Source organism: Sphaerodactylus townsendi, linkage group LG03 (assembly GCF_021028975.2).
Source record: "Sphaerodactylus townsendi isolate TG3544 linkage group LG03, MPM_Stown_v2.3, whole genome shotgun sequence".
In the NCBI taxonomy this organism is placed as follows: domain Eukaryota; kingdom Metazoa; phylum Chordata; class Lepidosauria; order Squamata; family Sphaerodactylidae; genus Sphaerodactylus; species Sphaerodactylus townsendi.
The window spans coordinates 122,166,058-122,191,204 of NC_059427.1; the positions used below are offsets into that span (position 1 = coordinate 122,166,058).

Here is a 25,147-nt window from a genome sequence, read left to right on the forward strand (position 1 = left end):
TTTGGTGCAGTTTGGTTCAGGGGGGCCAAAGTTATGGACCCTCAAAACTGTAGCCCCCATCTCCTATTAGCTCCCATTGGAAACAATGGGGGATAGGGGCACCCCCTTTGGGAGTCCATAACTTTGGACTCCCTGAACCAAACCTCACCAAACTTGGGGGGTAGCATAAGAACAGTCTCCTGATGATACGCTGAAAATTTGGTGCCGCTAGCCTAAAAACCCCTGCAGGCCAAAAATGGAAAACCACTAAAATACCCAAAAACGAACCCAGCATTTTGATGCCCCCCACAAGGTGATGCCCTGGGCAGCTGCCCACCTTGCCCAATGGGCATTACGCCAGTGGCTCCATGGTTTGTATTGGTTTCCTGCAGCCTTCTAGGCATATTTCATAGAGCTAGTTTTCTTTGACCTGTAAAGTCATAAGTCATATTTGGCTCTTCGAGTCTTCTTCCCATCACAAGTGTTCACCAGGAGTAAATTACCATTTGGCATGACACAATTTGGATGACGAAGATACCTTGTAGTGGAGGGCATTTCTTACATGGTTTTAAAGTATTTTTATTCTCTACAACAGGTAGGGAAATGGGAAAAGGGGATCATCCGGATGAACTATCCAGTATGGCCACGCTATGGATCTTTCCTACAGCCAATGGCAGACAATCACCACCTCACAGTGGCTACCCTTGAGGAGAGACCCTTTGTGATTGTAGAGAACACAGATCCAAACACAGGAGTGTGTATCCGCAATACTGTCCCCTGCCGGAAGCAGACCAACTACACTGAGAGGTAAACAAGGGCGTGGGTGGAAGGTCAGTGTTAGCGCAGGCTCATTAACTCTCTTTACATTAAGGCTGATTTATTTGCAGGAGGGAGGGCTTTGGAAACATCTTACTGTACTTCTTCCGGGTAGCCTTCTCCCTTCCTCATTTTCCTGTTGTAACTGGCATAATGGCATAGTGTTTCATAGTGATTTTGGCATTGAAGTGCTGAAGTCCAGATCTTTCTGGAGTTCACCAAGGGAGGTCAAAGCCATAACTCCCTAAACAAGATGTTAATTGCCGCAGGGTTTACACTTGAGATAAAATGCTTTGCATGACAGATCCAGTTGTTATGGGTATTGTACCAGGATGTGCTGTAGCAAATTCTTAATGGTCAGATAACATAAACAGTTAAACACCCATGTCCGTGCACCTGAGAACCCCAGTTGGTTCAGGCTTCTCTAGCTAAGTACATGGATAACTAAAAAGGTGTGTGTAATAACCGCACTTTATGTATATACTGTAGGAACACCAGCTCAACATTAGCATATCTATGGCAATCACATCAGGATTAAGCTATAGATATTAAGAACTGCCCTAGTTCTTGAACTGAATGTTTCTGCTAAAAAACTCAGAGCCAAACTACTTCTTGTGCGGAATATTCATGATCATAGCTCCTGAGGTTTCCTTTAAGAAAAAAGAATAATAGTCAGATTGGGGGGAATCAGATTTTGATCAGGACTTGGTGCTATGGAGAAGAACTAATCTTCCCCTCTGTGTTGTTTCTTCCATCAAATTTGTTCCTAATCTTAATCTGTCATTTCCCCTACCCCACAGTTAACGGCATTTTGCGGGCAGGAGTTTCTATTGGAGAAACGGTATGAGGAGATGGGTTCTTACCTTCCCTAGCTTTCAACTCCACCTCCCAAAGTTTCCTTTTAGCCTGATGGAAAACATCAGGCAATATGCTGATTGATCTCCCATGCCATGCATAGCTTGTCCTTTATTTTACGATTTTCAGTAATGGGAGGATTGCAGCCACAGACTCCTGTCTGGATGTGGAAGCAAGGCTGAAACCAATTACATTTGCTGGTCTTGCTCTCCTTTGGGTGAAGACTGATGTACCATAAAATCAGGAGGCTCTGGTGTGAAATTGCTGAATTAAAACTTGTCAAGAAATGTGACTGTTTCCTCCAATCGTTGAAAAAAGACAAGACAATACAGGTTTTAACTTTGCAAAATTAGGGAGACCCTGTTAGCTATCTGCAGTTTCTGCTGTTGTGAATTGTTATAATGCTTATCTTGAATATGTTTTAATTTTACATGGAAATACCTCAACCAATACCTCTTGAATTTCATGGCCTTTTGACCAGTGTATATATATTTTTTCTGGATACCTGTGGCATGTCTATCCCACTCTTTCTCCAAGGAGGTCAAGGCAGCATACAGAATTCTTCTTTTCATTTTCTCCTCACAACAACCCAGTGAGACAGGCTAGGCTGAGAGAGTGTGATTCCCCCAACATCACCCAGTGAGCTCCTCTTCTGAACAGGGGTCTGAACTTGAGTCTCCCAGGCCCAAGGCCCATATTCTAACTGCTATGCCACATATATAGTGGATGATTCTGCCAGCTAAGGTGATGCTTCAGAGGCTGGTGAGGTAGGCTCTAGTCTGCAAATGTGTATGCTTCAGCAAATTTGTTCATCTTTAAAGGTGCAATAAAGCGCCTATGTGTTTTTTCATCACATGTATGTCTGAAATGGAACATCCTCTTTCCTTGAGTCTGTGGCATGTTGTCGTTTGTATATGTGAGAGAGAATAAGTGATCCTCATTTCTGCAGCTGTGAAACGCTTACTAAGTTTATTTAAATTTTAGGAAACAGCAGGAGTACCAGTGGATAGGTGAGTTCAGCACAGGAGACCCTGTGAGAGTCAACCTGGCGTAATGGCTTGAGTAATGACAGAATGAATTCTAGTGGGTTACATAAGATAAACTAACAGAACTTTAATAGAGTACAAATAGTAAAACAATTCACCCTTCGGTTTTGTTTTTGGTTCTGACTGGAGTGTCAAATGAAGATCTGAGAGATTGAGTTTCTGTCTTTATTCTGCCCTAAAAGCTTGCTGACCAACCTTTGGCTCATCGCTTTTTCTCTCAGCCTTACGAAGTGGTTGTTGAGAATATAAAATAGAGGAGCAGGAGGAGAGGTTGGTAGCCACTTGGAGTCCCTGTCAGGATGAAAAGTATGGCATAAACATCTAAATACATCAACGGAAAGCATGGTAGGAAGAGGCAAGGCTGTTTTTTTCAGTTTACTTGTCAGAGCTTCTTTCAACTCAGCTGCAAAGCTAGTAGGAAGATGTTCATAGAATCATAGAGTTGGAAGAGACCCCAAGGGCCATCAAGTCCAACCCCCTGCAATGCAATACAAGAACACATAATCAAAGCACTCATGACAGATGGCCATCCAGCCTCTCTTTAAAAACCTCCAAAGAAGGAAACTCCACCACACTCTGAGGTAGTGCATTCCACTGTCAAACAGCCCTTACTGTCAGGAAGGTTTTCCTGATGTTTAGGTAGAATCTCTTTTCTTTCACCTTGAACCCATTGCTCCTGTTCCTAGTCTCTGGAGCAGCAGAAAACAAGCTTGCTCCCTCACCAACATGACATCCCTTCAGATATCTAAACATGGCTATCATGTCACCTCTTAACATTCACTTCACCAAACTAAACATACCCAGCTCCCTAAGTCTCTCCTCATAGGCATGGATTCCAGACCTTTTACCATTTTAGTTGCCCTCCGGTGGACCCGTTCCAGCTTGTCCATATCTTTCTTAAATTGCGGTGCCCAGAACTGTACATGTTGTGAGACGTCTTCTTACATCAGGCCTGTTTTGCCGCTTTTGGGGACTGAGTATGTGAAAAGATGTATTCTCCCATCTCTGCCCTACAGAGAAAACAAGAATCTGCCACAGACTGAAATCCAGAGAAGCATGATTATCAAAACGAGAAACCAAAAGCCACAATAGAATTGCAGAGGTGGAAAATTGAAGCTAATTGTCATATTTTCATTTGCGTCTGACAATTAATTGCATTTGCATAAAAATTCAACAGACATGATGGATGCTGGGTGCCGGTTGGTGGAATAGTTGCCATTAGTTTGCCGTGCCATTTGTTTCCTTCCCAGGGTGACACTTGAAGAGGGAGTTGCCTTGATTTATGGAAATTATTATCAGTCAGCGGAGATCTCTGTTTTTCCCCTCTGAAGGATTTAGCAGGGAAAATGTGTGTGCTGACAAAGACAGAAGTTAGCTGTAAGAAAGAATTGATGGTACAGTTCACTGGGTGAATCTTTGAGGAGCTTGTGGCAGGGTTTTTCAGTCTGGGATGAAATACTGTCCAAATACTGACAGCTGGGTGACTCTAGACAAGACTGGCTTAGATCCAGTGCCCTCGGCAGGATGTCTCCAGCCTGTATGAAGACTCCAAACTCCTGATGCAGAGAGGAGTCCCTGGAGCAGAGTGCTCTCTCTCTATTCTGTGCCTATAAATGGAGTTTTTCCCCCCAACAGGCTAACTGGTGAGCTGGCCCATCAATTATACTTCCAGGGCTGTATTTATGTGGTGACCCAACCTGCAGCTTCCCGGCTGTGGCAGCTCTGTGGAGTCAGCTAGCTGGAGAGGTGGTCATGGCAGTCAGCCTGCAACATGTCCCTGTTGGGACTCAACCTGGAACATTGTGCCCACTCTTATTAATCACCTCCCCATGGCTGACCTCTGCTGTTGGCGGATCAAGGTTATGTCAGCTAACCTGCTGCGGAAAGGGACAGTGACTTTCTTCTCTTAAATACTGTCAGTTGAAACCTGGCAAAATAGATATTCTGCCATTCCAGGAAGAAAGATTCCGAAACTGCATCAACAGGGCACAGCTGATCTAATTAGTGTGAAGTAGAAATATCCCCAAATCCATCTTTAGATGATTGCATAAAATCTTATAGCCTCATTGCTGAAGTATTGAACGCCATGGAAGCGTGCTGAAACATTTTCTGGGTTAGGAGCGTCTTTGTTCTGAGCCAGGTTGCCCCTTTTATTCCCAAGGGGCTTGCAGGAATCTTGCTTAAAGGAGACTTTTATTTCCAAGGGGCTCGCAGGAATCTTACTTAAAGGAGACTTTATCCTACTGCAAGAGTTCATGGGTGAGCAACAATTTCTCAAGTGGTAACTTACCATACCACATATCTAAGTACTTGATAAGGCGGTTAGAAATATGTGCAGCTGCTTTTGACTGACACAGACCACTGGTCTGTGTCATTCGCTCAGGCCCATCTGCTTTGAGCAGCTCCTGGCATCTCAGACAGGGAAAGATCTTTGTGAACACTTTCTGTTCTTTAAATTGAAGATGCCTGCATCTAAACTCAGGCCTTTTCACTTGCAGAGTACATTCTCTGCATTTGCAAATCCCAGTGGGTGTCATCCTGGCTAGAAATGTTGAGAATTTTTTACCACCCTCTTGCTTTCCTGGATTTCTAGTTAGGCACTGAAGCAGGCTGCCTCTTGGATACATAACTTAACATGGTGAGGGGGTTTGTGTGTGCCAGCAAAGCTAAGAGAAATACAAGGAGTTTGGACTTAGTCAAGAGGCTACACCAAAGACAGAATGGTTGCAGCTGAAACACCAGACTAAGTGACATGCACTTCCTTCAGGAATCAATGGCCACATCTGCATAAGAGAACAGACAGTTCCAGTGGTTATGTGGCAGAGGAATCCTTAAAGGCCAGCTATTGGGCAGCCGCAGTAGTGGAAAGTGACACTAGTGAAGGATTTTTCCTAGACAATGGCAGTACCACTTCAGTCAACCCTGGTTAGTACTGCACAGAAGAAGGCAATAGTAAATCACTACTGACAGTCACTTACCTTGAAAACACTATGATGAGAGAATCCAAAATGGATAAGATATAGTTCTGGAAGGTGGAACTCCCAGGTTGGATGGCACTTAATCAGTTACTGGGGAAGAGCTGAGGACAACTACTATTATTAATGATGCAACTAGTCTAAAGCTAGAAAAAAGTTCAGTTGTTGACCTGAATGAATGTATAAAGGAAATCCAAAGCTACTCATGTAATAAGAACATGGAATGAGAGAAGTATGAATCCAGGTAAACTCAAAATTGTAAAATGAGAAATGTAATGTTTAAACATTGCAATCCTGGGAGGGAGTGAACTCAAGTGGACTAGATTAGGACATTTCCAGTCAGAAAATTACAAAACTTTTTACTCTGGAAATAACAAACATGGAAGAAACAGAGTTACTCTGATAGTGAGGTGAGATGTAGTATAGACAGTCAGGGGCTATGGCCGTTTCCGCACGGGCCAAAAACGGCGGCCTGGGGACGGTAAAAACGCCGCCCCCAGGCCGCCGTTCGCACAGGCGGCGCTGCTGAAACGCAGCAGCGCCAACCTGGCTCCCCTTCCCCTCCCTCAGGGCTGCGTCAGGCCGTCCTCAAAAACACCCCTTTAAAGGGGTGTTTTTGAGAAAACAGCGTGTTCCCTGCGGCGCGGTGCAAACGGCACCGCCGGGAACACGCTGTTTCCCCCTTCCCTCGCGTACTTGCCTTGTCCCCGTCGTCACCCTGCTGTCTTCCTAAGCCCCGCCCACGCTGTCCTCCGACCCCTGGAGGTCGGAGGGCAGCATGGGCGGGGCTTAGGAAGACAGCAGGGCGACGACGGGGACAAGGCAAGTAAGCGAGGGACAGGGAAGAGGCGGCTCCATGCGGAGCCGCCTCTCCTGAGCCGGCCTCTGCGAACAGCCTCCACCCCCACGCCGGCAGAATTCTTGCCGGTGTGAGGGCGCCCGGAGACCTGTGCAGAAAGGGCCTATAATGCAAAGTCAGACTGAATAATGTCAGACTTCATAAAAACCTATCAACATAACTGTTGTTTAAGTTTACGGCCCAACCACAGATGCTGATGAGGAAGAAACTGAAAGCTTGCAAGTGTCCAGGAGGAAATTGATCACACATCTGAACATGTGCTGATGATTATAGGTCACTTGAATGCAAGAGCAGGAAATAAAGCAGACTCAATTCTTATTGGAAGATTTGGTCTGGGAACAAAAAATGAAGCAATGGAGCAACTCATAGAATCCTGTGAAGATAATAATTTGTTCATTGTGAAAACACGTTGTAGGGACAAAACAATTGCTTGTACATGTGGACTTTGATATATGACCAATATAGAAATGAAGTAGATTACATAATCAGGAGCAGAAGATGGAGAAGCTCTATTCTCTCTGCTAAAACAAGACCAGGGGCTGATTGTGGCACAAACCATGAACTGAATAAAGAGGAAGAAGAAAAACACCAGAACATTCATAGTGCCATGATAGCAATGTAAAAAAAAAACTTCCTTAAGAGTTTATAGATCATGTAATGAACAGATTTGTATTACTAACTAAGTAAATGGGAACTAGAAGATCTATGCATTAAAACCAAATATATTATTAAGGAACAATGTGCAAAGACAACTGAACAAAATAATCACTACTGAGGAATTATACAACATTATGACTGACAATGAAGAAATTGCAATTGTTAGGCAATTCATGCCACAATATTCCCCATTACTATGTATGGGTGTGAAAGTTGGACAGTGAAGAAAAAATGTCGATTTAAACAAAATGTGTTGTTGAAGAAAACTTTTATGGATATTGTGGACTGCCAAAAAGACAAAATAAATGGGATCTAGATTAAATCAAGCTTGAACTCTCCCTAGAAGCTAAAACAATTAAACTGAGGCTATTGTATGTTGGCCTCATTATGAGAAGATACAAACTGGAGAAATGATATGATGGAGTATGTAACAATGGCAAAATTAAGGAGCCTGATCAATGAAAGACCTAATCAAGAATTTCAACACAAATGAAAAATGCCCTTCTCAAATTATTCATAAATGTAAGGGAAAAAATTTAAATGAAAAGTAAATGAGAAAATGTAGTATTAATTTATAGAATCACTAGTCAGTGTTAATATTGCAATACTTGTCATGGAGCATAAAAGAAATGCATAATTTGAGATTTCATTTCAATGTTAGATGATCAATCTATGTTTTATTTAATATCATTGGCTGTCTCATTCACAATTGGGATTAAGATATGTTTTGTTCTCATTTCCTATTCGTTTGTCGTTTCTAAATAGTGCTTTATGAAAAATAAAATACATAAAAATATTTAAAAACATCACGAGAAGACAAGAGTCACTGAAAAAGACAGTAATGCTAAGAAAAGTTAAAAGCATCAGGAAAAGGTGTCGAGCCAACATCAGATGAAATGACTCGGGGGGGGGGGGGGCAGCCCTCAGTTTGCAAGACATGAAAAGGTTGTTATGATAGGATGTTCTGGATGTCATTAATTTGTAAGGTTGTCATAGATCAGAAGCAACTTCACAACTTTTAAAACACGTCCTGAAGCATGGTAACGTTCTGTTCATCACTTGGTAGGATGTGACTTATGACTGGCTTATTACGTATCAGCTTGCTCCACGTGGTATCTTACAAGGATTTTTTTCCCAAGTTGTGATGGAGGTGGCAGTAGTGGGAACTCCTTGTTCCCCAAATCCTTCCTTGAGCCCTACGAAGGCAAGGAGGAGGGAGGCCCCGGGAACAGGGGCCAGTGAAAGACCAACAAACCGATGTGCCCAGAGGTGTGAAATTGCTTGCAGGGAATGAAACTTCAGTGTCTGATATGGAACAGCATTTGAAGCATCTCTACTTTGAAGTTGTTTTAACCGAAAGCTTAATCATGTAGCTGCCAAGTGAACAGCTGTGAGGAGGGAGTGCCGCTGAAAAGGCCTTGTTCTCTGATAACTGTCCTTTTCATCTCTGAATGTGGGGGAACTCTGAACTGTGCCTGGTGGGCAAGCTGATGTGGCAGCAATTAGTCCTTGAAATAGCCTGGCCTCAAACCGTTTAGGCCTTTAAAAGTGACACAGCACTTTGAATTGTGTCCAGAAGTGAATAGGCAACTTTTCAAAGACATTCTCAGTAACTTCCAGAAGTGAATTGGCAACTCTTTCAAAGATGTTCTCAGTAAAATGTGGCAATTAGAATGAGCACATTTAATGATTCCAGGCAAATAAATATTTGTATTTTGCTCTTTAGAATTCCCAAGTGTGGGTTGTCTCTGTTGATCTTCCCATTCCCAGTGATGTTGGCCATGTGCAGCGCAGCTAGGATATAGAATGTCACAAATTCTTGTAGGACAATAGAAGAAAAAGTGCCTGCTGACAACTGGTGCATGTAAGAATGTTTGTGCGTGGGACTGACTGCTGCATGGAGATGCCCATGAGGTGTGGTAAAGGGAGCCATCTTGCCTCCTTGGGGCACTGATTGCTTCTGATTAAGTGACGCTCATTTTCAAGAACATGCTGTGTCCCACGCATCCACCATTCCCCGTTTTTAGTGCCATTCTGATTTGTAGTTGATTCACAAGATTGTTGGTCTTTTACAAAGACAGCAGTGATACAAAACTATGTCAGAATGATTGTGCATTGTAATCACCAGAAGCAAAGCATTGGATCCAGGAGCCATAACTTTGTATACAGTGTGGTGTACAGGTTGGACTAGAATGTGGGAAATCGGGGTTTCAATATCCACCATCCCATAAAAGCTTGCTGGGTGATCTTGGGTCAGTCACATGTTCTCAGCCCAACCTCCTCACAGAGTTGTTGTAAGAATAAAATGAAGAAAAAGAGAATGATATCAGCTAGGAACCAACCCATTAAAAGGTCTAGGGATTTAGGAAGAGGATGCCACACAACCTGAGAGAATGGCTCCAGCATGACAATGTGGTGGTGAGGGGCCGGGAGAAAGACAAAGAACTAACCAGCATGTCTCTGTGTGATTGAAATCTCTTTCTTTCAGTGGTGATGAACCCCCTTATACCAAACTCTGCTGCAAAGGCTTTTGCATTGATATTTTAAAGAAGCTGGCGAAAACGGTGAAGTTCTCCTATGACCTCTACCTGGTGACAAATGGGAAACATGGGAAAATAGTGGATGGTTTCTGGAATGGCATGATTGGTGAGGTAAGAGGAAGAGCATGGAGTTTAACATTTGGCCGTTTAACCTTTGGCCGTTATACTTCAGTATCTTTTGACCGGGCTGGCAGCAACCCTCCCATGTCTCAGGAAGGGGGATCTATGGCTGCTAATTCCATCTTAGGAAATTCCTGGAGATCTGGTTGTGGTTTCTGGGGAAGGCAGCGCATGGGGAAGGGGTGGGGGGCAGCTCAGTGGCAATATATCACATTTTTGATATCACTTGAATTCTGTGCTAATTTCTCAAGTGTACCTGGGCCTGATTCAGATTGGAACTGAGCAGCACAAGGAGAGGGTGTTTTATCCTCTCCTCCACACTGTCATCTTGATCTGAAATTGCCCAGAGAGCTGCTGTTTGCTCTGTTGGGAAAACCTGTCTATGGGAAACTATCAGTACCTATAGGTTTTCTTTTGAAGCAAGTAACAGTTCTCTGGAGCTATTTGAGACTGGGGGAATGGAATGGAGAGGGAGGCTTAAGGATATTTCTTCGCATACCATGGCCCTGCTGTGAACTGAGGCCATGTTCACTTGGAAATAGAGTTTCTAGCATGGAAATCATAAAGCATCCCTGACTGAAAGTTCTTGCTTATCCAGTGAGGATAAAGGGGTAATTTCATAAAATGTGCCATCAGGCCTTTGTTTTTACTGGTGGCAATGGATAATTTACACTGCGACCATGGACTTTAGAAGAGTTTGGATTTATATCCCCCCCTTTCTCTCCTGCAGGAGACTCAAAGGGGCTTACAATCTCCTTGCCCTTCCCCCCTCACAACAAACACCCTGTGAGGTAGGTGGGGCTGAGAGAACTCCGAGAAGCTGTGACTAGCCCAAGGTCACCCAGCTGGCGTGTGTGGGAGTGTACAGGCTAATCTGAATTCCCCAGATAAGCCTCCACAGCTCAGGTGGCAGAGCAGGGAATCAAACCCGGTTCCTCCAGATTAGAATGCACCTGCTCTTAACCTCCTACGCCACTGCTGCTCTCTTTAAGCCTCTAGACCTCAACAAAGAGTTCATCTGTTTCGAACCATTATCCCACTCAATCCCATTTGTCTTTTTTCACTGCTGCCAGCACAGGCCTCAAACAGAACTGAAGTCTGTCAGCCTGAGACGGACCCTCTTTAAAAATGTCAGGATTTCCTCCTTACTTCAGCCAATGAGGAGGTTGGGGAAAAGTTTCAAAACCTTGCTTATTGGAGAGGTTCTCCACAAAGCAGGGGCTCCTTGATTTTCTCTTATAATTTGAAGTGTGAGAGGATTTTCATGGCTGCAGAGACCAAGTGATGACAGTTTCAGAAAGAGATGTTTACTGTAAAAAGTACAGCATGCAAAGGCTGGCAATTATTATTATTATTTTCATTTTTCTGTTCATATACATTTATTCCCTGCCCTTACCGCAGTCTCAGGGTGGGTTACTATAAAACTATAAAATCACAACAATAAAATCACCATCCTAAAACCCCATCCTAAAAACCCAACCCCCATCTAACATCTCCAGCACCCACCCTACCTACCCAAACGCCCAGGTGAAGAGGATAATCTTCACCAGTAGCTGAAACTCCAATGGGGTGCACACCTGGTGAACCTCTGGAGGGGGAGGGATAGCCAGGTGGGTCTCCCTCTCTGATCTCAGCGCCCAGGCAGGAATACATGGGCAGATGCACTTTCTCAGGTACCTAGGACCGAAACTGTACAGGGCTTTGTAGGTTAGCAACAGCACTTTGAACTGAGCTCGGTAGCGCATCAGAAGCCAGTAAAGACTCCTCAGAATAGGGATGATATGATCCCGGTGCAAAACACTGATGGCAGACAAACTGCCATATTCTGCACCAGCTTGAGCTTCTGGACCATCCCTAAAGGCAGCCCCGTGTATAGCGCATTACAATAATCCAATCTGGTGGTTATCACAACAATAAATCACAACAATAAAATCACCATAAAACCCCATCCTGGATCGGGATGGCCTGGACACAGTTATCTATAACTGTGTCCAGGGCCCTTTCCCCTCTCACCTTTGCCCGAGGGTTGCTGCGGGCAATTCCCGGCGCGCGCGATTCCTGGCGCGCGCCCTGGCTTTGTCAAAAGGCACCATTTCAAAAGGCGCCAGGAATTCCGCGCGTCGAGGGGGCAGGAGAGAGGCAGCGATGGGGCGGCTGCGTTCTCGCTGCCCCTGAAATGGGGAGGGCAGCTGGACCCTGCACTGCTTGAGGAGAGTAGCGCTGGGCTTAAGGTAAGTGGGGAAGGGGCCCAGGTCATCCCGGTCCAAGAAAAAGCAGAGTTGGTGTACCAGGCAGAGATGTTGATGAGCCCTCCTGGTCATCGCTGTCACCTGGGTTTCCAGAGGCAATACCGCATCCAGGATGACCCCAAGATCCCACACCTGTTTTTTCTGGGGTAGAACCACCCCTTCCAGCACCAGGTTTCCCTCAATTCATGGGACCTGGAAGCTCAGCACACAGAGTACTTCTGTCTTATCAGAATTCAACTTCAATTTTTTGACCCTCATCCAATCCATGACAGCTGCCAGGCAGCAGTCCAGCACTCGGGCAACCTCATCTGATGCAAATGGAACCAAGAGGAACAGCTGGGTGTCATCTGCATATTGGTGACACCCCATGCTGTATCCTCTGATGACCTCCCCAATGGCTTGATATAGATATTAAATAGCACAGGAGACAGAACAGAGCCCTCAGGAACCCCACAAGAGACCTGCCAGGGACTCAAGCACCAGCCAACACCACCCCCAATTAGATTTAATTAGCCATGATGGGCAAGGATCCAAGAAACAAGTGGTCAGATGCAGCCCTGCAAGCAATTTGCTCACGTCCTTGGGTAGCAACAATTAAAACTGATCCCATACAACCTGACCAGACAGTTCTTTGGAGACCACTGCAGGATCATTCAAAACCATGGAGTCCAACTCCATACAAATCTGAATTATTTTGCCTTGAAGATATTTCACAAAATCATCACAGCTGACCTCTGAGGGCAGAGCTGGTCGTCCCATCCTGTCCTCCCACCCACCTGGAGGTAGACACCAACCCATTTACCACACAGAAGAGTTCAGCTGGATGGCTACGTGAGGACCATCTGGTGGACTCAATAATGAGCTCTCACCAATTTCTGGTCAGCTTCACCATGAGTTTTCCTTCATCTGTGCTCAAGCTGCTGTCCTACCTACATAACCCTAAGCTCCCCCATATATCAGGGGGTTGTATGAACTCTACTTGTAGGCTGAAGGCGCTTCAGAGCAATTGTGTCAACAGCTCTGGTCATCCCACCATTCCACCGTATGACCAGGAATCTTCTTTACACACACAAAACACAGCATTTTCTGCCAGTTTCCCAAGCTGGGGAGTGAGCCTAGTACCTTTTGTTTAGCTTCACAGTTGGGTCAACTCAACTGTATTTATTCTCTCTCAAGCAACTCACTGCCTAAGTCCATTCTGCTCTTTGCTTGTGGCTCGCTATATGTAGGATAATATAGGCATATTGCTTAAATGTTTTTTTGTGTAGAGAGAATGGACTAGGAAGGTAGTGTTTATGTGTCTTCCAGTTCTGCTGATCAATCACTTGAAGGTTTGTAATTTAAAGAGGGATATGTTTATGGGAGGGGCTGACAGGTGGGATGGTAATATATAAACATTTCTCCAGACTTGCTTCAGAGTACTCCTGCTGCTCTGTGTCACCCCCGGAAGGAGCCATAAATCCATCTAAACCTGCTTCTGTGAACATATTTCAGTGTTTCATGCTGCTTTTAGTCACTGGAGTGAGTGTGATGGCAAATATGGTTTAGCCACCTTGAGAGAGAAGGTGGAGCTTCGCTTGTCGTCTCATGGGAGTGTTATTAGAAGAACAGCTCTGTGTTTGAACCGAACTCTCATTTTCATATTTAACTATTTTAGAAACAGGAATTATTTCAGTACCAAGTTGCAGCCTTTTAAAACATCCAACAAGTGAGAAAATAATAAGTTTTCTGCAAAGCCTGGGAAGCTTAAAGCAGCACCAGAAACACATTTGTGGTGAAATTTTCAAGCAAATACTCCTAGCTCAAATTTGAGTCTCTTTTCAGTTTTTTCTTCCCAACATTACCAGTGTATGAATATTGTTGGACTTACATTTAAAGGAGGGACAGGCTAAGGTATACAAGTTTGGCAAGCTGAGGTTAAAAAAATGTTGCTTGCCTGATCCAAACCTTCCTTTGCAACTGCCATTAGTTGGACCCATAAGGCGACTGCTGCTAACAGGGAGAGAAGATCAGACTTAAAAGGACATGCAGGAATCTCACTCCTTCCTGCACATGGGAAGGCAAGAAAGAGGAGGTTGTGTACTGAGCAGCCACTAGAAGCCATCTTGTCCAGCTCGCCCCAAAGCCCACGTGTGGACAGTGTACGCAGGAGGGGGATGAGCAGATACAGTGGAGAACTGCATTATCTCTGTCGAATTTTATAACATGTCCTTCAAAATATAATTTCCAAAACAAAGCTGCAACATCCCCCAAGCTGAATTTGAACGCTGTGATTTTGAAAGGGTGCATGATTTTTACTCATTCCTCAGACCTCCGGCCCTTGCGTCAGCACTCTGCTTCGCTGCTGCTACCGTTTAGCCTTGAAGCTTTTGTGCTCTTGTTCCCCAAGTCAAGCCCTGCCTCCAAATCTCATAAATTAGCATGGCCGTATTCCGTGAATATGTTGTAGAACTGAGGGATTGTGCCATTCCAAGAGCTGTGACTGATTCCTGTGGTGTAGCCATGTGAGTATATTGTAGCAAAACCCACAAAAAAATCCTTAGGGCACAAAAACTTCTGCATCAATAACCCTGTTAGCCTTTAAAGCACCACAAGATTCTTTTTTTGGTTTTCAGGCCTGCGTCTGATTCAGTCTAAGTGAGCTTTCTTCTCTGATTTGTGACCTCGGTTCCTGTGATTGTGGGAAATGAGTCTAAGCCTGATGGGCCATGCCATTATCCTACATGGTCCCCAGAGCTGGATTGGGTCATGGGGAACGTATAGAATCTTGATACACTTATGTTAACAGTAACTTCTTCTTTCTTAAAAAAATTGTCATAGTGGAACAAAATATAACTATGTAGCTGAGAATCTGCTCACAGTGTTCTTAAGGCAGAACAATGCTAAAAAGATTATATTTTTGATAGGAACGAAAGGAAAAGAAGATAGCACTAGGAAGGTTTTTTATAAACATAAGTGAAGTAACAAGCATGTGATTGACCCCTTACAAGAGAGCTACATACAGAAGCCAGTCCAAATTTACCAAATCACTACAAACTACATTACTAAGCATTTGTGCAGGTGTGCTAAAAATGTAATCTGGGTAAATCATGAGTATGGAGGCAGATGGACACAGCCAGCTAACACTGGGGGGATGCAGCTAGGAACCAACCCAAGCATCCATACTAGGCGTGAGCAGAAATGTAGCAAAATTTGGGATTGGGTTATATTGGCTTTAAAATTATCAGTAAAGCTGATATAACCCAAAGACCAGTATTATTCGGGTTTCCTGAAAAACCTGAAAATATTTGACTCCATTGTAGCTCATGGGAATTTGGGAGGGTTTCTGGAGTGGGGTATTTTTTTTAAGCTAAAGGTGCCAAATTTGCAGTGTGGCTGCAGGAGACTCTCCCGAGAAGAGCACCCAAGTTTGGTGAACTTTGGTTCAGGGGATCCAATTCACCAAACTTGGGTGCTCCTCTCAGGAGAGTCCCCTAAAGCCACCCAGCAAGTCTGATGACTCTAGCTTGAAAAATATCCCCCTCCAGAAACCCCTCAAAATTCCTCATAGGCTGCAATGGAGCAAAATCACATAGCATCAGAGCATCCAACGATGTGAAAAAAGGTTCCCAATTTTTGCACCACAGACTTACAAGGGGCTTGCTGTTTTGCTTCAGTTGCATTGTGATGGGGATTTGGTGGGGGGGTCCTCTGGTAGGTGTGCTCTTCTAGCTACGGGCACCAAATTTGCAGCACAGATAGTGGTGACCCAAGCGATTGAAACATTGGGTGACTATGGAATTGGGCCTCCCCACTCAAACCTCACTAAACTTTGGGGTTTCTTCTGAGGAGAGTCACCAACATCTGTGCTGCAACTTTGGTAATGCAGAATGAGGCAGGGAAGACACTCTTCTCGGTTGCACAGAACTAGATCTGTTGTGTTTTTGGTGGGTATGTGTGGGTTTATTTATGTCATTTCATACTGACTTTGTCCTCCTGCCTCAGGTTTATTACAAGCGAGCAGACATGGCCATTGGGTCCCTCACCATAAATGAGGAGCGCTCTCAAATCGTGGATTTCTCCGTGCCCTTTGTGGAGACTGGCATCAGCGTCATGGTGGCAAGAAGCAATGGAACTGTCTCACCTTCTGCTTTTCTAGGTATGGCCAACAGGTCTGATGTGGAAATGATAATGAGTGTTGGGTTCTGAGTTTTAGCAAGAATGTTGTTGACTTATTTTTCAGGAGATTCCAGCTCATGGATACTAGTGATAATGGAGATAATTAACACTAGTACTAGTGATAATGGAGATGATTCACAGGTGTGATATTTATGTACAATTAAAACTGTGCCAGATATTCTCCAGTGTGTATTTTCAAGTGGAAAATAGAGGTTTTTAGGACTTAGTTTTGTCTTCAACGTATTGGAAGCAATCCTTGTTTTATCCGATGCAGTGCTATTATTTCCTCGATTGCTGCTGTTTGATTCAGTTTTTGATGATTGCCTTTTTCGTTTTCTTTCCTGAATCAGTCACTTGGGAAATTTCCATACAATCAGGAATCACATCGCCAATGCGATGACATCACAGTGCTTGATGTAGCCAAACAGATTTGCTCGTAAGATGACGTTACTGAGAGCAAATGAAGTCGTTTGGCAGTGTGGGCAGGAAAGGGCAATGCTGGTGAATAAGCGAAGAATTTTCACAAGTAGAATCTAAAATCATAAAAACATAAGACTTTTTCAATTAAAATATTTAAATAAAACCATGAATAGTTTTGACTTAGGCCTAAGCACAACCAGTCACAGAAGGTGGATTGATTTAGAAATGTAGTGGGTTTTTTTACTGTTAGTTCCAGATACAGAAGACATGGCTGAGAAAAAAAGATTGTACTTGGCATAAGATGTGTGTGTGTGTGTGTGTGGGGGGGGAATACTAAGGTTAGCAGCTGATTTTAAAATGATGAGTTTGAAAAGAGTATTTTGCAGCTTGCTTTGGAAATTGACAGTAGAAGTCATGTAGGTGGAAATATTAAAGGGAAAGGGTATCAAGAAGGGCTGGCAGCAAAAGACACCGTCAGAGACAAGTTACAAGCTATTCTCCCTCCAGGACAAAGATAGCAGGGTTTGGAAGAGGCAGAGCTGTCAAGATATATGATATTCATTGCATTCCTCTTATCTACTACATGAGCTTATCCCATCAGTGAACCAAATTCTCTTACCATGGCTTGATTTGCTCTTAACAAATTCATACCAAATACTAGCAATCACCCCATGTAGGTTTAGATACTTGGAAATGAGTTGCTTCATTATTTGTTGTAATAACATTCTAGGGTTATAAATTAGACTAAAGAGGTAATGATTTCTTTGGTATCCCTTCTTCTTTTGTAAAACATTTTTGCCCTTTTCCAGTGGAAGCTCACATTTTTCAAGAGGACCTATGAAGCTGTAGCATCTCCTCCTTGGGATCTTTTAAGGATGCAGTCATCTCCAAGTAAAGTCTTGGGGATCTTTCCATTCATTAGAGTCAGATTAGAACAACTACTCTGCGATTCTGTGTTTGGATTAGTATAGAACATTCTGAGTTTCATGCAAGAACTGTATCCTGTGTGGCGAATGAGTCTCTGCAAGCACTCTTTCTGGTGGTTTCTATGTGGGATCTTTTCCCTGTGTGGCCAGAGGATGCCCCCACATTTTGGGGAACTTCCATATGACGTCATGCACATTTGAAATAGGACTCATGGGGATCCCATGTCCTCTTTAAAACAGAGCAAAGGGGAAACCTGCTTTGTTATAACTTAGAGGGGAAAAGATAGGATGGCTGCTTTCTCCAGGAACGCCTCCTCAAATTTAAATGCCTCTTCCTCCTTAGGCTGGAGGAAGGCTTCAAATTTTGCTCAGAAGTGGTATGATAGGGGTTGAATCCACTTCAGAGCCTCCATGTAGAAGCTCCACCCACAGCCAACCTAAGGAGGGTGTGGGGCTAAGGTCTGCCTTCAGAGTAGCCCTTTCATATGTGGAATATTTTTTGTGTCTCTAACCGTGGCTCAGCTGTGAAGGGGAACGGGGGTTGACCAGTGGAATGTGCCTGGACTGTTGTTACCTTGGTGCTTCGACATCTGTGTGACAAATCACAAGGGATAGGGGTGAGGACAGGCCAGTGAAGGCCATTCCTCCTGCTTCTGCCCTTGCATAGTGAAGCACCTTTTTATGCCTTTGTGCGGTATGCCAAAAAACCTGATTATGCCTTGATCAGTTAAAACCAATTGAGTCAATGGAGATAATGCTGTCAGTGACTTGAACAAGCTTCCCTCCCTTGTGTCTGTATGAACTACATCTCTCTTGTCCTGGAAAGACCAATTGATCTTTCCAGCCCTGTGATTTTCTTCAAGTTGTCAGTGACTTACAGTTTGAATTAATGCAGGCCACCCACACAATTCCTGCTCTGATCCAAAGAGGCACTGGAAAACCAGAACACTGGGAGGTTTCATCCCTTCATGCTATCTGGATGAAACATACTGTAGGATTAAAATTTATGGCTGTTCTTATTCATCATGACTGACGGCTGCTCCATCCCAGCTGGACTCTCTGTCAGCTGCCAAATGCATCAATCACACTGTAACATCCCAAGAGTAATTCTGAAAAGACACCAAGTGGAAGGAAGCATGTTGGGTTAATCTTCTATGTAGGATCAACCAGATTGTCATTTTAGCTTTCATTTTTATTGTGGGCTAGCAAGTTTCCTTGGCACTCCCTCCAGCACGCTGGTATTCAGTGCTGAATGTGTCTCTCTGGTCAATGCTTCAGTTTACTCTGGCAGTTCCCAGAATTTAAAACAACCCATTTGGGGGTTATGGGGACATCCTAAGGAAGTCTACTTCGACGTAAACACAATGTTATTTAATGGTATTTACTTTCAGGAATCTTTCTTTATGATTGCAGCCTAAGTATCACACACAGAGAGACACTTTTAAAGCCTCATTTAACACAGTCACACGTATGTCTCTATTACACATAGCATCTGGTGACATTGATTCTTTTGTCAGGCAATTTTCTTGCTATTTATAAGGCTCTGAAGCTTCAAAGGCAAAGATCAGCTTGGGTGATCTGTTCTGTGGTATAGATGCTCAAATATAAGATGTTATATAGCATGTGTCAGGACTAAACTTGATGTGATGGGGTACCTTGATGTGAACTTGATGTGATGGGGACTGACCCAGGTCACATTGCCAGTAAAGTCCAATGAGGCTCTTAATAATATTGGGAGGACCTTATCCTAATTGGCACCACAGGGCGGTGGTATGAGGAGTTCTTATCTCTCCATCTGTTTTCAATATGGAAAAAGGGGAGGGGCAGCTGTGTGTATCCATTTTGGCGCTTGTAAAGTTGTGGAAGAAAGACAAGAATGTCTCAGATTGCATCACTGTGGCATTTTTAAAAACTTTTTAAAATCGTGGTGGCATTCACAGATCAAACCTGTTGTGACAGACTGCACAGTATAAGTGAGTCTAAGAGGTGCAGGTCTGTCTTAGGCCAGGCTGTTTACATTGCAGAGTGGGGAATAAGCTCTCTTGTCCAGTGGCTTAAGTTGGAGAAAGCCCTGAAAAGCTTGGGTATCCAAAGTTCACGACTGTTTGACAGGGACAAGTAAATGTACCTGGGCCTCTCAGTTATGTTTTTACAAGTTCTTTAAACACTGTGAAATCCAGTCAATAAAGGAAGGAAAATTTCTTCAATCACTGCTCACTGGAGAATCCACTCTGGATAAGGAAAGCTTCCATTTCCTCTGTTGGCATATCAACATATACTTAGTCTGCTTACACTGTGTAATCCTCCTTGAGTCTCAGTGAGAAAGACAGGCGATACAGGATGTAAATAAAATGAATCTCATTTATTTCCGTGGGGTTTAAGCAACCTTAACTGTTTCTAGGGCTGTAATCTTTGGGATCTGGAATGCAACTGTATGAAAAAGTGAATATTAGATCATGCACACATGGGGAATTCAAACTGTATATTTGCTTAGATTAGCATTAACGGTAGATTAGATTTGTATTTACTGTAGATTAATGGATAATAATAACAACATTTATAAAGCACATTTGAGGCATCAAAACACTTCCCATATGATCTCAGTGATCTTTACAGCAGCCTAAAAGCAGTCAGTGTTATCCCTCTGTTGCAAGTGAGAACGACTGTGAGGCAGAATCTGTGACTTGTTTAAAGGGTTGAGTTTGTGGCTGGGATAATATTTCACCTGGAGGCTTCCCAGACTTTGCCCTTCAGCCACTGACCTCCGCCAGCTCCTATACCTGAATTCCTCACTGGGCTCCTTTTTCTGTTTAAGCACCTAAGAGGCGAGGGCCAGGGGCCAGGCCAGACCTTCTGGTTCCAGTGTCTTATGGTACAAATCTCTCCTTCCCCTCAAAAGAAGGATGATGCCAAGGAAGTGTTGCCTTCCACTCTGTACAGTTTCCCCCCGAGACTACTGCTCAGTGCAAGGTGAGGACACTGAATTCCCATTGGCTCTCCTGACAGTTCCTCTGAGGCAGACAAGGCATTCTTAGACCTCCTCCTCCTCCTCCCTGTTGTGAAAGAAAAGCTGTCACTTTCTTTCTCCTGTTTCTCTCCAGCACCAACCTTCATCTATGCCAAAAGCTTCAGGCACTAAAATAAACAAAAGGGAGACAAGTTGGGCACAGAGGATTATCCCGGCAATGAACCAAGTAGTCATCTTAGGGGTTTTGTGGGGAATTGCAAAACAGCAATTATGGAAAACAGGAGCTTTTCAAGCAGATAATATCCATGGGGAAAATAAATTAATGCCCCTTCATACAAGAGCTTTCTGTGAAACATTACCCTTTGCACATAGGTACTTAAGCTGACTTTATGCAAGAATGTGTTGTGCCTGCTATCATTTGGTTGCTTAAAAACACGTGCACATGTTATATTATGCAATTTAGCACTTCACGGTGGGGTATGGAGCAAGTGAGCAGCGTCTACCATGGGGGAGCTGGCATCTTGCTGTCATACTCCAGATTTGCAAAGCTATGCTTGATGTATACAGCTGTGCTTGCCTTTTGACACTGTACATGATTGATGGGTCTAAGTTTCAAACTCAAGTATGGGCTAATTCTTGGAATCATGGAGATTTGCCCAGCCCTCTGCACAATTGAGCATGAACAATGGGTACTTCTGGTCATAAATTCCATAGTGTGTGCATCATATATATCTGAAGTGTGAATAAATACATGTGAAAAATATGATAACAGCAGGATTTGCTATACCTTGTGTCTCCCCTCCCCCCCATTATTGATGCTTTGATCTGCTCTTGGTGTGTCATATTGGGTCATGAAACCCAATTTCCATGACAAAAGATAAAGTGGGTAGGGCTGCACCTGACACCATCATGCTAAGTGGAGTGTAGAATAAGTCTGTCTCAGTGAGAAGCTTGCCTTGCCCAATATTGGGCCATCAGCAATCCCAGTGATTAATCAGCACACTTTTAGCCACAAGAGAAACCTGCCACATTACATGTCACGTGCCTCATTTAATTAGACTGATCTAACTTATACTACATAGAGTGGTTCCCCACTCACTGAACAGTACTTCAGTGAGTGGGTAATCCAAGATCCACTAGTATACATACTCCCTGCTTGGATACATCCCTTCCTAGGACCCTAAATCACCCTTTTATCTCCTTCAACCAGACAGATGGCAAACATGGACACCTCTCTTTCCAATTCTGGAAATAAAAATAATATTTTGTTTGTGAACCTGGCTGCTTGCCCAATAACTAGCATCAGAACCAGTCCCCAAAGCACATTGTTAGCTACCTCCAAATCACCCATTTCTATGTAGCATCTTAAGTCCACATTCTTTGCAATGTCATCTGGATTGTTCCCTAGATGTTTGAACCTTTACCTTTGGAACTGGACTTCTGCAAGATCAGTACCTTCTACAACTTTGGCCTCTCCTTGCTGGTATATAGTCACTGGCGCAGTGTATGGATATTTTAAGTGAGTGAGTTACTCCTTTTGTGGACTTTCTAGTATTTGGTGGTATATTGGATTCTATTGATTGCTGAAGGAGGAGGAGGAGCTTGGATTTATATCCCCCCTTTTCTCCTGTAAGGAGACTCAAAGGAGCTTACAATCTCCTTTCCCTCCCCCCCCCCCCAACAAACACCCTATGAGGTAGGTGGGGCTGGGAGAGCTCCGAAGAACTATGACTAGCCCAAGGTCACCCAGCTGGCATGTGTTGGAGCGCACAGGCTAATCTAGTTCCCCAGATAAGCCTCCACAGCTCAAGTGGCAGAGCAGGGAATCAAACCCAGTTCTAGAGTACACCTGCTCTTCACCACTACGCCACTGCTGCTCTTGAATTAAGGTTGTTAATTCCTCAACCCATATATTTATAGTAATGTACTTCTGTAATCTTTCTTTCTGTGTTTCCTGTATCCAGATTCTCAGTTTGTAGAGGCATCTCTCCACTTTGTCAAAGACCCTTTACAGCACAGTCCAGATTGGATTTATTCTGGTCCTTTAAGCCAGGTGTAGAATCTAAACTAACAACTTCTTTGCTGCCTGAGGGAAGTAGCTAATACCCTCCTACCTTTTGAGAGAAATTATAAATACAACAAACATTTGTGTGTGGTAAAAAACATTTTATTAACAAAATTGGTTCAAGGTAAACAAAAGCGTTAGGCGCAGCATGGGGGTCTGATCTTCTGGTCTGTGTACTGGGCAGCACAAGTGCTGTCCCCCAGACACCTAAATTTTTCTCAGCATGCCTGCCAATGAAAAATTATCACACGCACTGGAGCAGCTGTGAGATTCCAGATCGGCAGTCGCCACTTCCTGAAGACTCTTTGCTGCTAGGGGCGCAAGCCATCTGAGCCCACGGCTGGGCAGGTGACCCCTTGGCTTGCTCCACCCCAAACCTCCTGAGGAGGTTCCACTAAAGCGGGTATTTTGCCTGCTGCCCCCCAGCTAAAGATCAGTCCCTCATGCGCAAACCACCAACCCAGTAACAATAATGCGCATGCATTAACACAGACCAAAACAGGGAGAGGTGGGTGGGAAACACGCTGCTCCGGCAAATGGGGAGGTGAGAAGGCCTGGGCCCGGCTTAAATAGGCCGCCCGGCCTCACCTCCCCCCAGCGACGTTAGGGCGCCTTGCGTCATTGCTTGGCGCCCTGCGGCCTGCGCGGCCCGTGCTTCATGCACTACAAAGCCGCTGGGGAAGGAGGCAGCATCACGGAGGCTGTCCCTTCCCCACCAGCAATGGTCGCTGCAGTCAATTGCAGCTGCTCTTTAGCACAGGAATGAGAGGTGGTGGAATGAGGATTTTCCTTCTCACTCTCAGATGATTTAATGTGATTTTGGGCTCATAATGGAAAGTGGGTCACATTCATAGATACGTGGATTGAACACATGATATACTGAATCAGACCACTGCTCCATCAAAGTCAGTGGCTGTCCAGCATCTCAGGCTGATGTCTTTCATATCATCTATTTCCTGGTTCTTTTAATGGGAGATGCTAGGGATTAAAACTGGGATTTCTGCATGTCAGGTAAATATTCTACCACTGAGCCATGACCCCTTCCCATACATTTTTAACTTGGGTCCTATAAACAAATGTGTAAGATACATATATATCTTCTTAAACACACAGTAACAATTACATACATTGATCTCAAAGTGAAGATCATTAACCAAAGCCTTAATAGTTACCTCAGCATGATACACAGCTCAAAAGCCAAGACACCAGAAGTTGGGAAAGCCAGTAGTTATCAGCGAGTATGTGTCTAATGTATAAGCGCTCCTGTTTGCATTTTGTGGATCTGAGCTGAGTCCCTTGGAAGTCCACAGCTAGGATAATTAACATGGGCAGTGGTAGGATGTTACTTGGTATAGAAGTATGTATATGTGCACAACTGTACTTTCTTTTAAATGCCTATGTACACTGTTGTGCCAGAAACCTTTTCAAAAACTTATAAGTAACCTTTCAGCAGAAGGAAAGGATCAGAAATTTTTAAACAGTCCGCTCAGGTAAGTACAAAGGGAGAGAGTTCTCTGAACTGGGGAATAGTAGATCTCCCAAAAGAGGGGCCCTTCCATGTTCCAGACACCTCATAGAACATAATAGCTGCCTGCAACTTGGCCTGCCGTTCTTTAGCTTGAACGGGCATCCCTGAGCCTATAAAGTCTGCTGGAATCAGTGGAAATTTCTCAGTCTCTCAATGTGATAGTGCTCCATGAATATTTAATGTGGGGAACCTAAACAAATGAAGAGGACAGCTCTCCTCTGCCAGTCTAAAGCAATTTGTATTGTTGGTGCGAGAAGGTAAAACTGAGCCCAGCGGAAAGTGGGGACTCGTCTTTTTCTGGTCAGATTTCACTCCCTTTGCTGTCTTCCTCTCATCTTGTCTCAACATTCTAATGAAATGCATCTGATGGCATCAGATAAAGTTTCTGTCCTCCCTGACAGGGAAGGACAAGCTGACAAATGGGCCTTGGTTGCTGTATTTTGAGGGCCTGAATTAATCCCATCCTTCAGCCTGCCCTTTAATGCTGAACCTCCCTCCCTCCCTTCCTCTGTCTTCCTCTCTCTCTATCTACTGCTATCATTTGACAACTGTTTGGATACAAACTCTCTCTCTCTGTTTGCGTCTCTCTATTATTATGTATATCTCTTAGTAATAACCTGGCTCTCATCCCGTTTTGATCGTGCACCCAAGGCTCTTACATAGTGGATGATATTTGGTATCTCAGCACATTCAAGTCTTTGAAGTACTGTGAGCAGCCTCTCTCAGCCCTGCCCACAAAGCCACTGGGACTAGTTCTAGAAGGCCCAGGGTAAGCCATGCAGCATGTATTCTCCCTCACCAGGCCTCTCAAATGACTGCTTGGGGGGAGATGCAGCCGCTGTGGTTTTTATCCCTTTCCCCTGCCAACAAATGGTTTGACCCACTCAGTCCCCGCCTTCTATCAATTTCTGTTTCCCCATTGCTGCATGCATGCCTGAGGCAGACAAGGAAGGAATAAGGGGGAGAATCTGAAGTTCCAGCATCTT

The 25,147-nt window shown here is 44.1% G+C and overlaps 1 protein-coding gene across 1 annotated transcript in view; it reads left to right on the forward strand.

Annotated features, from left to right (window-relative positions):
* GRIN2C (glutamate ionotropic receptor NMDA type subunit 2C) overlaps positions 1–25,147 on the forward strand; it is a 113,967-nt gene that overhangs the window by 61,358 nt on the left and 27,462 nt on the right. The window contains 7 exon segments of the mRNA XM_048490440.1: positions 575–786; positions 9,676–9,838; positions 16,081–16,247; positions 19,164–19,188; positions 23,609–23,639; positions 23,862–23,875; positions 24,144–24,192. Of these exon segments, the coding sequence (XP_048346397.1) occupies positions 575–786; positions 9,676–9,838; positions 16,081–16,247; positions 19,164–19,188; positions 23,609–23,639; positions 23,862–23,875; positions 24,144–24,192 (661 nt within the window).